Genomic DNA, 17,773 nt, shown 5'->3' with positions numbered 1-17,773 from the left:
GCTATTAAAACACTCTTCCTTTTCCAATTATCTATCTGTGGAAGATTTTCTTCTGCCAAAACTACATATCACAACAGATTAAATTTAGAAATAGATATGAGAATCCAGCTATCTTGTATTGAGCCAGACATTAACAAGAATTGCAGAAAAGTAAAACAATACCAGTCTTCTCACTAAATATTTTTTTGTTCTAGAAAAGAGTTATTTTTAACAAATACATATTAACATACAATCATTTTTTAAATTAATAAATCAACATTTAAAAAATTTCTCAGCTTTAATTTCTAATATGGTAAATAGATACTAACAGCCCACATAAAAGGAAGCACTTTGAGGTTCTCAACTTTTAAGTGTAAAGGGGTCTTGAGACCAAAAAAAAAAAAGTTGACAACTGAAGATATAGCAAATGAGTAAACAAATGGATAATAGAGTCAAAGAAAATACAACAGGGCAAACAAATTTTAACAGTGGAAAAGACAAAGGCAAAGGACTTATTCCATTGTAGATTTAATGTGAACTTGTTATCAAGAGATAAAAAGGTTGTAGAGTATGTTTAGGCTATCTTAATCAGGCTTTTAGACGCATACAACGAGATGATATAATTAAAAAGTACTTCAATTTTATGAGGCTGTTTACTTCAAGAATCTTATTGCAGAGTACCTAGAAATGAAGAGGGATAGGAAAAAGGCCTATAATGCAGTTTTACAGGATACATGTGCTTCCTCTTCACTTCATCATGAATGATGTAGAAAAGAAGAAAAATTGTCTTGTTTAAATGTAATTATTCCTATTATTCTAACCTCTAAGACAGAATTAGAAAGAAAGAAGTGCTGAGTGAAAGTCAGCTAGATATATTAGTTGCAAGACTATTTTGTGATTTAAATCACTGGTAATATTACCATCTTGAGGCAAAATCAAGTATTACAATTTTGAATGACAAAGAACCTGAGAAGTGTTCCAGCTAGTCTTTTCTTAAGAACCATGCTTTTCATAAAAGACAATCAAGTATTTTACTACTCCACATTCACCACCCTCCAAGCCACTCCTAAAGAAAAAATCTCTAAAGTTCTTTAATGAAGAAAAAAATTAAAAGAATGTTATTTAAATAGAGAAATAAAAGGGATGCCCTAATAAAACAGTAAAGTTAAAAATGAAAGCATAGCCAAAAACCGAACAATTGACGTAATTCAATGTGTCAACTTAATAATTAAAACAGCCATGGCTAACTCTTAAAGAGCAATGTTACACATTTTAAGCACAGCATTAGATAAAAGTTGTGTTTGGTCACCTCAACACTCATTGTTAATTTCATTTTTATACGTCATAATTGCTGCCACACTTAAATTCTCTCATTTTGTAACAGAGGAGGTACTAGCCTCCTTACTATCGATATTTTCCCCTCACCTTGACCCACAAGATTTTCATGTGAATTTTCCCAAGTATGCCATGAACAATCTAGTTTTTACTGACAATCTAATCCAAAATCTACCCTTACCTCTTGCAGACATTCATCTATTGAATTTCAGCTAAATCCAATAAAACCTACTTGTGTGTGTCTGTCTGTGTCTGCGCACGACTGTATCTGGGTGTGTCTCCCTGAGTCTGGATATGTCTGTTGGTGTGTGCCTCTGTGTCTGTCAGTGCATCCCTATATGCCTGTGTCTCTGTGCATCAACATGTAGATGTATATACATACGCACATCAGGATAGCATAAGGATTGTAAGAATCAGAGGAGAAAAAAAGAAATAAGGCTAGAAAGATATAATAGTATTGTTTTATCTTTTAGCAGTTAGTCTTTTCCAGTTTAAATGGATAGACATAATATGGACAAATATTTCCCTTAAAAGCAGAGGTCTAGATTTAAGTCCAAGATTAAAGACAATACGCATATGGTCCGTCCCTAGCCATCATTTTACATCCAAAACTGTGAAGTAGCCTGAATAACCTCCATACTCCTGTTTATACTCCATTTTGCTTCCATTTCAATTCCAGATTTACAATACATACACATAGCAAGAGGAAGAGAAAGAATGCACAAGCTTGCAAGCACCCATCTTTCCCTCTGCTTCTTCACCAAGTGGCTGGATTACTCCTTTACTAGAGCCAATCAAATCCTCTGAGATAAACAAAGGGTATTTCCAATAGCCCACAAACTATATAATTTGTTCCCATGAAGTAAGGTTTTGTCACCTTTGTGGACTATAATAGTTTTAAAAATAGTTTAAATAACCTAATTTTTTGGTCAATAATTACATGGCAGTGATGACTTATCTTGTGTTCTTTTAATAGCAGTGATTTTGAAGTCCAAGCCCTCTCCCCTAAGAACATTACCCTAATTCCAAACCACCACCAAATGAGAATTTGTTCTGCATATAGTACTAATTTACTAACTATATCCAACCTGTTGATGATTGCAATGTTTGATGCAAGCTGTGTGGCAACTGAAGGGTAAACAGAGGCGATTGGACACGATTTCTGAAGAAGTCTTCTGTTGCTTTAGACTGCAAAACCTTTGTTTCCCAGAGCTGCAGAGAAAAACAAAATGTTTGCTCTAAAAAAAAAAAATTAGGGTATTTACTCCTATATTTTTTACTTTTAAATTAAATGATCAGCTGAAGGCACAATAAATGGGTAAGTATTAAACTATAATTAAGGGGGTTGGATTTAATTTATCCATTTTTTAAGCTCAAAAAACAAGAGAGAAATTTCTGTCTACAAACCTGCTTCAAGTCTTTTAAGACTTGTTCCTCTATACCTTCTTCAGCAAACAGATCCCGCACTCCTTCAATTACATCTTCAATTACAGATCTGTAGAGTTTAGCCTACGTAAAAGCAATTGTTAAAGTTTTACATTCTCAAGTTTGAGTGTATCCAGCCTTAAAAAACATGCAGTATACACTTTCTAATCTTATATTTGAAGAAAAGCCACCACAAGGGTTTTCACTCTGTGCATCCTATTCCCAATAGTCTTAGCTTTCCATAAATTGGTTAACTTCAGACCCATAGTCTCAGCTTATCTACAAGGCTGAATCACAATACTACAAGAAAATATGAGATAATAATCTCATCAAGATGTATGGTTACTTTTAGGATCCTTGGCTTTTGGGTCAGTATTTAACCTCCACACTCCTTTTTAGAAAGGAAATTAATTTAAGACAGGTGGAAATGAACCTTTTGTTTTCAATTTACCTTTTTCTCAGAGGGACCCAGAGAGCTTTTTTACAGTTTACTATATCACTTCCATAAATGTAAATAAATTCCAAGCCATAAATTTGGGGCAAGTATCTACAACAGAGTCACCAAAGTCTGTCCCATCCCGCTTCCAACATACAGAGTCCAAAAAGATATTCTGAACCATGGTCAAGTAAAAGTACAACTGCACCAAAAAGGATTTCCTAAGAGAAACTAAGGAGGACATAAACAAACCTTACCCTTCCACAATCTGCATACTGCAGAGACTAAGTAACATCCTAAAAGCAGATCTTTACCAGATTAAAAACTGGTCAATATCAATAGAAAAATAGCCCTGTGGAAATAAACTCAGTCCTTCAAATCTATGTAAACTGTGCTCCACTCCCACCCTAGTCCAAAATGGCAATGCTGGGAAATTCCCTGGCAGTCCAGTGGTTAGGACTTGGCGCTTTCACTGCCTGGGTTCAATCCCTGGTGTGGGGACTAAGATCCCGCAAGCCACGCGGCACTGCCAAAAAAGACCAAATAAAAATAAATGAAATTAAAAATTTAAAAATGCAGAAAAAGAATGGCAATGCTAAGTGTATTGACAATACTGACCTAGTGGAAGTTCTACTGATAATAACAAAATAGGAATTTAGTTGAATTGCTCTTATTTCAAATTGCTTAATCAGGCCAAATTGAAAATCCTGTCGTTCTAGGACTGCTTTTTCATACTACTCAGTAAATATTCTAAGTACTCCTATTCATGTGAAGAGTAGTTAGGTATTAAACTTATTCCTTCTAAAGACCCAGAGTGAGCCTATGAAAAAGCCAATCAGTAATATTTAAATAATACATTATTCACAAGCATAGTCAATAAGATTAAGTGCCCTAGATTAGTTCCTTCTTCTAAAACATCCTATCCTGATAAAGCCGTGCTTAATTGATGTTTCAGTGTTAGGCCCAGCTAGTGCGATCACACTTAAAGCTAGAGGTAAAAACTCCTAGGGATAAAAACATCTTTTAAGATCTACCCTCAGAATGTAACAGCAGCCATCAAAAAATAACCCATTAGAACACAATTTTTCAAAAGCAAAGTAGGAATTGAACATACTTTCTCTTCTAGGACTACAGTTAGACTTTATATTCTTTCCCTGTTATCTTCATTGGTATATGTACAGTCCACTATGCATAGCCCAGGAAATCCATCTTAACCTCTTCCCTTTTAAAAAGAAAACACGCACACACTCCTTGGAGTTTCACCATCAAATAAAATGGTATACACGGTAAGCTTCTATTCAAGCATAATTATTTCACACATATTAAAACACATTATCAGAAAAAGGATACATATTAAAATAATAACTTGTCTTCAGAAATGAACCATTTTATCCCTCATATGTATAGATGGAACCCATAAAAAAACACAGATCTGGACAAGCACATTGCCTTTCACCAAATGTAAAGTCTTTTGAAATGAACTGAAAATAAACGTGATTTCTTGACTTTTTTTTTTAAATCAATTTTTAAGATTGATAGAGGGTCTCACAAGACCATTTAGCCTGTCAGCTCTCAGTTTACGTACTCCTTAACGGTAACAAAGCAATGTCTGGGTTTATCAATTCCAACTGTACACTTAAACATTAAGATGCTTAAGGATGGGGAAATGGAGGGGTGGGGAAGAACTTTAAATATATGTGGTGGGGTAACCTAAAGTATCACATTACCTGTTATTTCGGGTAAATAATATAGCTTAGACTCAACAGTGGTCATACCAAAATTAAGAACTACAATTAGAGTACAACTGAACTCAGTAATTCTAAACACACTAAACTGGGAGGCTTAAGGTGCGTTCCATCTCTAACCACCTTCTCAAATCCTCACTCTAGATGACCTCAGTTCGATGAGGAGTAAGGAGAAGAGGGGCACTTGTTCTTCTGGCAGGGGGCCAGGTCCAACTTCCGCTTCCTCCAACACGGAGAACAGAGGAGCCCCTACGGGAGAGGGCTCCTGAAAGTCTGTAAAGAGCCAGGATGGAAAAAAAAGGGTGTGCGGAGCTCCGCTGCCATGAGCCCAGGACCGCGCTCCCTCTGCACGGAGCGCAGGCCGAGAGGCCAGGCTGGGGGTACCTACCACCGGGTTGACGCGCTCCATGCCCGAGGCTCCGGGGACCTCACTCTTCGCGCCTGCGCAGCACGCAGTGCGCCTCCGAGGACCGCTCCTTGCGTGCTTTGAACGCAGGTGCACGTTGTCCGGGCAACTACGTCAGGACGCTGGGGGTGGGGCAGGGGAGGAGAGAAAGGTTTATGACGAGGGTTAAGTGGAGTCGCGCTGCAGAGGCAGTTAAGAGGTTGACCTGCACGTGCAAAGAGACCAGATAAAACGGGGTGGTGAAGTCCGGTGTAACCAACTTTGGGCCGTCCACATGACCCTTGAAGAGCCTTTATTTTCTCAATCTATAAAATAAAGGCTAAGAAAATAGGGGATGAGCAATGCAGCGGTAGATCCCAGTTCACTTTACCTTTGAGAAGAGGGGAGCTAGTGGTATCTGTCCTCTCCTTTTGCCAATTTTCATTCCTCCCCTTACGCCCCAGTCACAGCTGAACTCCAGTATATAATAAGAGTCAAACTCTTCTAAGATTGGTTCTCAAAGTGTAAGACAGCAACATCAGCTTCATCTGAAAACCTGTTAAAATGCAAATTATTGGGTCCCTCCCCAGACCTACTGAATCAGAAACTCTGAGGCTGGGACCTAGCCTTCTGTAACTTTAACATGCTCTCCAGGTGATTCTGATGGGCACTTAAATGAGACTCTTTGTCCCAAAGCAAAGATTTTCAGCTTTGGCTGCACACTGAAATCACCTGGGGAGCTTAATAAAGGTTTGGCACCTGAGTCTCACCCCAGAGAATCTGATTATATTATGCAGCCAAGTTGGAGAACCACTGCTAAAATAAAGTCAGCACCCCAACACCACCCAGGCTCCTTTTCCTCCTCAGGCAGAAATCACACCCTTGACCCTGAAAGGTAGAGCATCTAGGGGCATACCTTGCCTAGGGCTGAGGGTAGATGTAAGCACAGATAACCTGGAGGGTTAAATAAGGGAACAAGTCATTTATTGCCACTACTCTGCCTTTTAAAACAGCCTTTCTAGCCTGCAGATAGATCCTGACCTAACCAGATAGCTAAGTTACTGAATGATTAAAAATCCTATCAGGTTTAAAATTGGCTGTTTATTTATTTATTTGTGCATGTAAGTTCAGTAGAGCTATTTATGTCCAACCAATCTGTATTTGCTTTGCCTGGGTCAGGTACCTTATAGTTTGTGAGTTTCAAGAAGCTAATTTATATGAAGCCCTTTAGAAGACTTTCCTAAATTGAAAACTATCTGAAATTTCTTTTACAAAAAGCCAAGAATGTTACATAGTAATTTTTAATGATTGTATCTTTACCTGGCAATTTACTACCAGAAGTATTCAAAGTGACTTAACTTACACCCAAAACAAAAAGCAGTCATTGATTCCTACTGATATCATAAAAATTCAATTAAATTATTCAATTATTCAGCTTATTGCCAAAAAATCTCATTTTTCATCTTTTTCATAGCCAAGTTTTAAAACTTTATTCCTAAATGCATAGGATTAGTAATCACCTAACTTTTTGTGATAGCATACTGTTTCATATTACTTCATTATATATTTTACCCTTCTCAGGGCTATACTATAGATCATACATACTTTTGAAATTAAATTTGGACCTTGGTACCCATAAAAAGTGTGACTAAGTTGAACTGTTGTTTCTTAGTATACTTAGTAGACTCAGGTTGCCAAGAGGTTATGTAACTGGCAGAGAAATGTCAGTAACTTTCCATTTGTCCTTGGTGGTCTGTCTGCATGGTCACTAGTAGACTAAGATGTAGTTTCTTCCCAGTAATAGACAATGGCTTTTAGAGGAGGTATACTTTAACCTACATTCCAGGTGAATCCAAGTTACAAATCTGCTCTGGACCTGAGATAGCCAGCTTCCAAGATGGCCCCCAAAGATCCTTACCTCCTGGTATTCGTGAACTTGTGTTCTCCCCTCCCACATTTTAGCATGGTTTGTCTGGGTGACCAACAGAAAAGGAGAAGTAATGATGTATCACTTCTAAGATTAGGTTATAAATGACTGTGGCTTCCTTCCTTGGGATTCCTTCAGATCACTCACTTGGGAGAAGACAGCTGTCATGTTGTGAGGACAGTCAAGCGCTCCGCCTATGGAGAGGCCCATGTGGCAAGGAACGAAGACTCCAGCCCATAGCCAACAGGGATCCCTGTTGGAAATTGATGCCTCCCCATTTGGGCTGTCAGATGATTGCAGCCCTGACTTGTCTGCATCCCTTTGAGAGACTTTGAACCGGAAACTGTGTGAGATAATAAATATTTGTCATTTTAAACAGTTAAGTTTGGGGATAACTTGTTACACAAAATGGGATAACTAATACAGGACCCATTCTCTGATTGGACTGTGCCTAGTGAAGGCTTGGTTTTTCCTCATTGTAATCTCAGCATTTAAACTTTCTTGAGTGCCTTCATCAGTCACAAGAGCATTTGAAAAGTATGTAAAGGAATCTTTATAGGCCGATATTTGATAGTGTTGACCCCAGGTTATCATCAAACAAGCAGACTGTTGTAGTCATGTAATGGTCACATTTCTTTTGTCAATTTTTCAAACTCAGAGGGGAAGTGTGTTGCATACACAAAAGACTTTTGATGCTAAATTGAAATTTCAAGATTCCAAAGCCTCAGTGAGGCAATTTTACAGTAACTTTTTTTTTTATGTTAGTAATTAGAGAATAAAAAAGGAATGCTGAGCTTTGGTCTGTCTTTGAGTATACAGTTTTTGAAATTACACCTGTGGCAAAATATAAAGCTCTTCCCCAATTGCCCACCACAGTTCAGAGCATCAGATTTTCATTTTCTCCTCTTTTGTTTAGAGGCTATAATATCTATTTAACATATCATTTGTAATCAACACTAGTTTTGTAACATTTAAGCAAATCTTAATAATCAGATTAATTTCTCTGTATTCTGTAAGTTCATATTACTTTTGCCTAGAGGTTTCAGTGATATTATAAAAGTAAAGAAAAAACTTCTCTTTGTTTATTGTGAGAAAAGGCCGTATCTTTGAAGTCCTTTCTCCGAATAAGAATGTTTTTTAAAATGTTATTTAGAGACAGCCCATTTACATATTAAATTTTACAGTCAAATGCAGGGCATTTCAGTAACTCTAGACTCTAAATAATATATTTATCAGTAATGAAAAATACAAGTTAGGCTATGAGCATATGCCTTAAGGCAGCAAATATTCACAATTCGTTTCTGAACATTTTTCACCTAATGCACTAAACCCAGCAGTATTGTGTTTCTCTGCCTCTGTTTCATCCTTCACATCATTCAGGAAATGAAAATCCACATAATCTCTGCCTCACCTTGTAACTTTGAAATGGCTGCAATGTTAGTAGTTCTGGCTTGTTTATACTCTGCACTTTTATAACATTTTCCATTTTCTAATACAACTCTAAAATCAACTTATATTATTTGAACATCAGATACAATTCCACCACGATGAATCCCTCCCCCCTACCCCAACAGGATTTCAGTTAAAATGACCATGTGACACAGTGCGATGGCCAACTGGTAACCTTATCACACAGTGGAACACTGTTAATGTTCACATTACTACCTATTTTTAAATGTTTTAATATTAAAGAGATGTATGCATTGTGTGCATATGAAAATGAGTGACTATAATTAACTCAAGGAAAGTGTGAAAGACGACTTCAAACACAGTTTTCCCTATGGCTACTTTTCAACATTCTCAACAGGGTCTTGATAAGAATTCAGTAATTTCCAAGCTAACAAATTATTCTATTTTCATTTCTTTAATCACAATGTGTATAATCAAATGTGAACATGAAATATTAGCAAGAATAATGTCTGTTGTCTCCAGTGAATTTTCCAACCTAAATTTCAACTTAGAGAAGATGGAGGTAAAGACCAATAAATTGAACTTAAGGCTATGACCTGGAAAGAACCAACCAGTTTTGTTCCCACAGTAACTGTACTTATCTTCTTTCCTAATTGGTCTCATTTTGTAAGGTGTAAAGGTAGCATCTTGAATATTCTATATTATTCTAGGTGCTTCAAATATCAGGAGAGGCAGGGACAACATGGAGTAGACACACTCCTTCCTATTCCTTCTGCTAAGCACAGCTAAAAAAAACTCTGGATATTATACATAAAACAAAGATAAGAAGACTCTGAAAGGTGGAGAGAAGAGCATAGACAGTTAGGGACCTCACAACCCAAAGAATGACACAGCAGTAAATCCCCTTGTTTTCTTTTTGCCTCACCTGTACCAGCCTGGGTACTGGTGAAGCTTGCAACCCGGAAACATCAAAGGTCACAGGCCAAAAAGAACAAAAGCCTTTTTTCTCAAGCTAAGGACCAGAAAAGGGGCAGCAAAACAGAAAACTTTTAGACAATATCTGCTCTACTTCAAACGCCACAGAAAAAAAGCAGCCCCACCCCAGAGCCATCAGCAAAGGCAGAATAGGGAGTTTAAACTTCCACTCTTGCCCAGCTGTAACGAGGTGCAGCCATCCGCACAATGTCACTGGAGGCCACCTGGGATGCCTGGACTCGTCCCCCCAACCCAGCTATGATGAGGCATCCCCACCAGCCACTAGGGTTGTGTCAGAGAAGACCAAGACCTTCATCCCTGCTGGGTGATATTGAGACCTCCCCCTGCAGTGTCCGTGGGGGCCATGTGAGAAGGAGTTACAAGGTCCCCTTCCCTGCGTCAACCAGCGCGATGTCAGTGGAAGCCAGGTGGGGGGCCTGAACCCCTACCCTACCCAACTGTCACAAGGAGACCCTCCTCCCCTGGGCTGTCAACAGAGGCTGAGCCAGAAATAAGGCCTGGAAACCTTGGCAATAGCAAGTGGGTACTTTCACTTTCCCCTACTGGCCCTGTGTCAGAGGAGACCTACTAAAATAGAAGATTTAAACAAGATCCAGAGCCTCATAATAACCAAAATGTCCAGGATGCAATTGAAAATCATTTGTTATACCAAGAACCAGGAAAATCTCTACTTGAATGAGAAAAGACAATTGACACCAACACAGAGATGACTAAGAGGTTGGAACTATCTGGAATTATCTGACAAGAATCTAGCCTTCATAAAACTGCTTTAATGAGCAATTAAGCAAGCAATTTAATGGGCGCTTTAAACAAATGAAAAAATAAAAAGTCTCAGCAAAGAAACAGAAGATATAAAGAAGAACCAAATGGATATTTTATAACTGAAAATACAATAACCAAAATAAAAAGTTCAATGGATAGGCTTGTTATGGATTGAATTATGTCCCCCCTAAAAAAGGTGTTTTGAAGTCCTAACTCCCAGCACTTCAGAATGTGACCTTATTTGGAAATAGAGTCATTGCAGATATAATTAGTTAAGATGAGATCATACCACAGTAGGATGGGCCCCTAATCCAATGTGACTGATGTACTTATAAGCAAAGGACAAAGATAGACAGAAAGACAGCCATGTGAGAACAGAGGCAGAGACTGGAGTGATGCATCTACAAGCCAAAGAACACCAAGGATTATTGGAAAACACCAGAAGCTAGAAGAGACAAGGAAGAAATTCTCCCCTACAAGTTTCAGAGGTAGTATGGCTCTATCAACAACTTGATTTCTAACTTCTAGCCACACTTCAAACTTAGGACAATAAATTTCTGTTATTTTAAACTACCCAGTTTATGGTAGTTTGTTATGGCAGCCCTAGGACACTAGTGCAGGGCTCAACAGTAGAATGAAAATGAGAAAGGAAAGAATCAGTGAACTTGAAGATAGAACCATAGAAATAACCCAATTTGAACAACAGAGAGAAAACAGTCAATTCAAATGTAAGTGGATTTCTTGTCAGAAACCATGGAGGCCAGAAGGAAGAGGCCTGAAAGAAAAGTGCTAAAAGAAAAGAACCATCAACTCAGAATACCATATGCAGTGGCAATATTATTCAGGAAATAAAGGGAAAATCAAAACATTCTCAGATGAAAGAAAGCTAAGATAACTTATCACCAGCAAAACTACCCCAAAAGGATGGCTAAAGGAAGTTTTGAAATAGAAAGGAAATGATAAAAAGGAGGAATATCAGGAAGAAAGAAGAATGAAAAGTAAAAATATATGTAAATATAGTAGATTTTCTTCTTTTGAGTTTGCTAGTGTGTATGACAGTTGAAGCAAAAATTGTAATATTGCCTCATGTGGTTCTCAAATTCTATTATCAGTGGGAGAGGATAAAGGAAAACACAGTTTCTTCAATTCACTGGAACTGGTAAAAATGTTGACTATGATAAGTTATGCATGTATAATGTAATACCTAGAGGAACCACTAAAAAAAATGCTACGCAAGGAAATATACTCAAAAATACTATAGATAAATCAAAATGGCATTCCAAAAAAATGTATAAGTAACCAACAGGAAGGCAGAAGAAAATAAAAAGAAAAGAGAAATAAAGAACAGAGAGAACAAACAGAAATCAAAAAGGCACAAACCAGTGTTGGCAAGAATGTGAAGAAAGAGTAAAATGGTGCAGCTACTTTGGAAAACAGTTTGGCAGTTTCTTGAAAAGTTAAGTATAAATTTACCATATGACCCAGCTATTCCACTCTTAACCCAAGAGAAATGAAAATATATATTGACACAAATACCTGAACATGAATGTTTATAGCAGAGCTATTGATGATAGTGAGAAAGTGGGGAAAACCTAAATGTCCACCAAGGGATGAATGGGTAAATAAAGTGAGGTATAGGGACTTCCCTGGTGGCACAGTGGTTAAGAATCTGCCTGCCAATGCAGGGGACATGGGTTCAAGCCCTGGCCTGGGAAGATCCCACATGCCGCAGAGCAACTAAGCCCATGTGCCACAGCTACTGAAGCCCACGCGCCTAGAGCCCGTGTTCCGCAACAAGAGAAGCCACCACAGTGAGAAGCCCACGCACCACAAGGAAGAGTAGCCCCCACTCGCCACAACTAGAGAAAGCCCGCATGCAGCAACGAAGACCCAATGCAGTCAAAAATAAATAAATAAATTTATTTTTTTTAATGTGATATAGTCATACAATGGAATACTATTTGACAATAAAAAGGAATGAAGTATTGATACATGCGTGAACCTGGATGAGCAACATGGATGAACCTCAAAAACATACTAAGTGAAAGAAGCCAGAGATAAAATGCCTATATTATAAAATTCTATTTTTATGAAATATCCAGAAAAGGCAAATATACATAGACAGAAATTAGATTACTGGTTTCCTGGGGCTGGGATGAGAACAAGGAGTGACTGAAAATAGGCTTGCAGGAGCTTTTGGGGGAGACGGAAATGTTCTAAAATTGATTGTGGTGATGGGCGTACGATTCTGTGACTATACCAAAAAACATTAAATTGTACACTTAAAACAGGTGAATTTTATGATATATAAATTAATCCTCAACAAAGTTGTTGAAAGGTATCAGGCGAGGCTCTCTTCTTTAGGTTGGAACTAATTTCTTTTTAATTGTGGTAAAATACACATAACATAAAATTTGCCATCTTAACATTTTTAGATGTACAGTTCAGTGGCATTAAGTACATTCACATTGCTGTGCAGCCATCACCACCATCCATCTCCATAAATGTTTTCATCTTGCCAAAGTGAAACTCTGTACCCATAAAACAATAACTCCCCCTTTTTAATTTAAGGTTACATTTTATCCTTATCTGGACAGGTCAAGGAAATTAAGTGTCTGGTCTCGTTTCAAGTGCAGGAAAAAACCTTCTGCAGTTACAGAATGGTTCCAAAATACTTTTAACAAAAGACAGATACTCTCATTCCACAACCAGAAATAACACTTTATTGGATTTTGAGTATTAAGTGAAAAAACTCGATCCCTAGCACACCATAGGAGCTAAAAGCCTAAAGGTTCTTCTTCACTTTCAGCAGCTTTCACAAAACAAATTTAAACCAAATTTTAAAATAGACATTTTAATCTTTTCAACCCCTTGAAGATATATGTGTGTTTATTAAGAAAAAGTGTATTTGTAATTATAAGTGTGATAGATTTTAAATTTCTTGAGGACTGAGGCTATTATTCATCATTATATGCCCCCTGAGTTCCTAGCATAGTACCTCCAGTATGGAAAGCATTCATTAAATGTTACTGATTTGGAAGGGTAAAGCTGAGATGAAGAGAGAGAGTGGCATGGACATATATACACTACCAAATGTAAAATAGATAGCTAGTGGGAAGCAGCCGCATAGCACAGGGAGATCAGCTCGGTGCTTTGTGACCACCTAGAGGGGTGGGATAGGCAGGGAGGGAGATGCAAGAGGGAGGAGATATGGGGATATATGTATACGCATAGCTGATTCACTTTGTTATAAAGCAGAAACTAACACCACTGTAAAGCAATTATACTCCAATAAAGATGTTAAAAAAATGTTATTGATTTGAATATACTGTTAAACTACTGTAAAATGGAATTTCTAGCCTGTTTGTTGGGGAAAATTAGGGACTAAATTGCAACTATGTTTAGGAGAAGTGGTGTATAGATCTAAATTCATCCTATCGTTCATTCATTCAAAATTTTTTATCCAACATATCGATCATAAGCTCTGGCTAAGCTTATGATTAATTGACATTGATGCCACCGTCACCTACCACCACCCCTGTATTTGGGCCTCTTCCCCCAAAATGGGAAATCACTGTGGACAGAGCCACCCCAATTGAAATCCTAGTTGGGGAGGAGGGAGAAGAGAAATACACAAGCATCTACAATATAATGGGATTAGTACTAAAAATTATTTATGAGGAGCAACTAACCTGAATGAGGGTAGTCAGGGAAGGCTTCCTGGAGTAGGACGCCTAAACTTCGATCTGTGGAATGACTAAGGGACAAAGGAAGGAGGCAAGGAAGGGTGTTCCAGGGAGACGGCACTGTACAAGCCAAAGCTTGGGGTGTCTACACCTCTAGGGAACGCAGTGGGTTTGAGGAAATGACAGCAGTTTGGTTTGGCCAGAGGATAGAGAACAGGGAAATCTTGGCAAAGCTAAGGCTGGCTGGAAATAAGGGCCAGATTGCATGTTCTCCACTAACTACAGCGTGGAGGTAGATTGGAGGATGACCACACAGGAAGCAGAGAAGCAGTTAGAAGTCTGTGGGGTAAGGAAGAATGAGCAGCTCTGTTTGAAAAGCCTGCAGCAGAAGCAATTTCCCCAGAGAAGAACAAGATCTAAGTTACCAACGTATAGCCTTTTCTGGCAGTCAGTCATATAAGGCAAAGAGGAAGAGAGGGGGAAGACTCCAAGAGCCTTTAGGGGAAGGGGATGGAGCATCCACTGATGGGGGAAAAGGTAATAAAAAGGTGACAAACATCATCTAGTTCACAATTTTACCCAAGGCCACTTCTGGTTCCAGTGTAAGTTTAATATAGAATTTGTCCTTTTCCACAATGAGTACTTAGCAAAGCCTTTGAAAAGTATTTCAATGTCTCAAAATAATCCACTGGAGAGGCAGGCTCTTGGCATTTAACAATGCCACGGTTCAAAGATGCTCTTTCCTTGTCCTTTTCATGGCACTTGAGGACCTCTGGGTGGAATTCTCTCTGAGCAGTGTGAAAATATCAAAACAAAACCCTACAGAAAAGGACAAGCGCTGCAACTGGGTGCTGTCTCCCACCCCCATGCAGCCACTCTCAGATCTGCAGCATCTTTCTCAGAGATGAAGAAGCAGAAAGAGACTAAATTCTACACTGATCACAATTGGGTTTCCCCAATCAGAACATTTATTCTCTGTTAGAGGGAATTCATAGTCTCAGTTCCAAAAATCACAACAATGTGCCCGTTGGGTCAGCATAGTTGATATTCAAGCATTAATACCAGTAAAGAGCAAATAAATGGAAGGACATGACCAAAGTACTCAAGAAAGTAAAATCAAAGTTGGTCATAAAGGGTCCTTAAAGGAAATTCATAGACACCCACCCTCTATGGGAGGGTGGAAGGTCTCTGAATCCAATTCCATTTCTGTAAAAGAAACTAAGAAATAATACCTTGGATATATAGGCCTGCCTGCATCTATCCCTGTAAACTCTGCCTTGCCTCCAACTGCAATGTGTGAACTGTTTACGCCCTTATCTAAATCAGCCCTCCACTGGCTGATCTCATCCCCTCTGATCTACTCAGAGATAAGGCCCTAGCAATTTTCTCCCTCTCTGTCTTCTGCAATATCAGTTTTCCTTTGACAACTGATCACTGCTAGCCTGCAGAGATATCCACCACCTGAGGTATACCAAGGACGGGGGAGAGGGCAGTCAGTCCTGGGTGCAGGCAGTAATGGTACACACTGTCTGTAGAGAATTTAAATACATAAGGAAATTGACTAAAAGTCTCTCTCTCTTTTTTTTTTTTGACCATGCCACTTGCAGGATCTCAGTTCCCCAATGAGGGATTGAACCCATACTCCCTGCAGTGGAAGTGCAGAGCCCTAACCACTGGACTGCCAGGGAATTCCCACAAAAATCTGCTTTCTATTATCACCATGTGCTGACAGTTCTAAGCAACGTCTGAGCTAAAATGCCCCCCTCCCCAACTTTTTTATTGGCATAGTGTTCTAAACAGTTGCTACAATTACTGTTGTTTTAATAATGCATACGTAAGCTTCAAATTGGCACTTTTTTTTTCATTGGCACATTTTAATTTCTTAACATTTAATAAACACATTTAATAAACTTAACATTTAATAAACACTGTGTTCTACATAGAAGTTAATTTGGAAAACTCCCAGTTACACAGTTGGACCGGGACACATGTGGACTTAGATACACATATTTGTTGTGGGAATACATAATGGCCCAGAATTGTTCAAACTTGCTTCAGGCACAATTCTTGTCTCCATCCCCTTTGGTACTACATATTCCTGGGTTTGAACCATAGATTCAAAATAAACAATGATCATAAATATGAAGAAATAGAACTTGAGTTACTTCAGTTTTGTCATTCTATGTGACCACTTGGAGTTGCTATTTGTGTCTTTAAAAGAGTATAGCAGAGTACGAATGGCAAGATGTAATAGTTTTGTTTGGTTACTTTACACATGAAATACTGTATTTGAATAATAATATATTTAAAATTGACATTTATTCTTCTATTTTAATCATTAATTGTTTTAAAACTAAAGAAGGAATCAAGAAAATAAAACATTACATCAGCAGCTACTTAAATTGTACTTTTTCCAAATGTTTTCATTTTACTAAAGTTCATTTGTTAGTTACTAGAAAACTATTGACATAGAGTATTATTATACCAGACTATAACAAAGAATCAAATTATAAACTCTTAGGTAAATATAAAAACTACTAAATAAATAGTTGTGCATGGGACTTCCCTGGTGGTCCAGTGGTAAAGAAACCACCTTCCAATGCAGGGGACGCAGATTCGATCTCTTGTCGGGGAACTAAGATCCCACATGCCACGGGGCAACTAAGCCCGTGCGCCACAACAACTGAGTCCATGCTCCTCAACTAGAGAGCCTGCATGCCACAAACTACAGAGCCCACGCAGCACAACTAGAGAGATGTCAGCACGTCGCAACCTAAGAACCCACATGCCGCAACAAAGGCCTGACGCAGCCAAAAACAAACAAACAAACAAAAAATAGTTATGTATATTTTGTCCTCTAGGAACTCGGAGGAATTTGCAGGTGTTCACCACCTCCACATGAAATGACATTGACCAGTAGAGTTCAATCAAGAAAATATTTAAAAGCAAAACAAGAGACAATTGAAGCTATGGCTGAATTTATACTGAAGTATGTAATACCTTCAACACCACACATACAGTTAATGAAAACTGAAGAAATAGGCACATCTGAAGATATAAATGACACAAGATTCAGATGACATGGGATTGAAAGATGACAAGGAATCATTTTCTATAAGTGCTGACAGTGAGAAAGAGGAGGACATTTTTAGCAAGAGTCAACATCAGTAAGGTTAAAAAATAATAATAATGGAGAGACACTAGTAAAGACCAAAGCCAAGACTTAGGTCTCAAGGGTTGAAGGGATGTTAAAAAAGATCTCATCCTCACCAGCTACTGTCCCAAAGTTCATATTTGCAGCAAAGCTCCCCCCAAAAGCCATCTACTCACGGTCTCCACATGCACTTGAGTTGTCTGTCAAGCTCACCGATGTTCTCCATGTTGCTAAATTCAATGGTCAATTCTTAGTCCTCATCTTATCCTATAAGCAGAATTTGAAGCAGCTGATTACACTTACTCTAGTGAGCTACTCTTCCCAAGTCTCCTTTATGGGATCATCCTCACTTTCCTGACCTCTGAACTTTAGAGAATCCAAAGGGTCAGTTCTCAGACCACTTCTACTCTTTATATTCACTGCTAGGTGATCTCATCCAGTCTCACAGCTTTAAGTACTGATATCTCTAAAAGTCACGACCCTAGCCCAGGCCTCTGTCCCTCCTTATATAGCCAGTTGTAACTTACTGTCTC

The 17,773-nt window shown here is 38.4% G+C and overlaps 1 protein-coding gene across 2 annotated transcripts in view; it reads right to left on the bottom strand.

Annotated features, from left to right (window-relative positions):
• Positions 1 to 5,329, bottom strand: part of GTF2A1L (general transcription factor IIA subunit 1 like) — a 63,927-nt gene extending 58,598 nt beyond the window's left edge. The window contains exons 1-3 of one of the 2 annotated variants that reach the window (XM_060117385.1): positions 5,309 to 5,329; positions 2,722 to 2,823; positions 2,403 to 2,526 (exon numbers count right to left, since the gene is read on the bottom strand). In XM_060117385.1, the coding sequence (XP_059973368.1) occupies positions 2,403 to 2,526; positions 2,722 to 2,823; positions 5,309 to 5,329 (247 nt within the window). The remainder of the gene's footprint in view (positions 1 to 2,402; positions 2,527 to 2,721; positions 2,824 to 5,308) is intronic. The other variant, XM_060117386.1, reaches the window with a different exon arrangement.
• Positions 5,330 to 17,773: the final 12,444 nt, after the last annotated feature.

Source organism: Mesoplodon densirostris, chromosome 14, assembly GCF_025265405.1.
Source record: "Mesoplodon densirostris isolate mMesDen1 chromosome 14, mMesDen1 primary haplotype, whole genome shotgun sequence".
In the NCBI taxonomy this organism is placed as follows: domain Eukaryota; kingdom Metazoa; phylum Chordata; class Mammalia; order Artiodactyla; family Ziphiidae; genus Mesoplodon; species Mesoplodon densirostris.
Note: the sequence above shows the minus strand (reverse complement) of the source record. Positions and strands in the feature narration are given on the sequence as shown.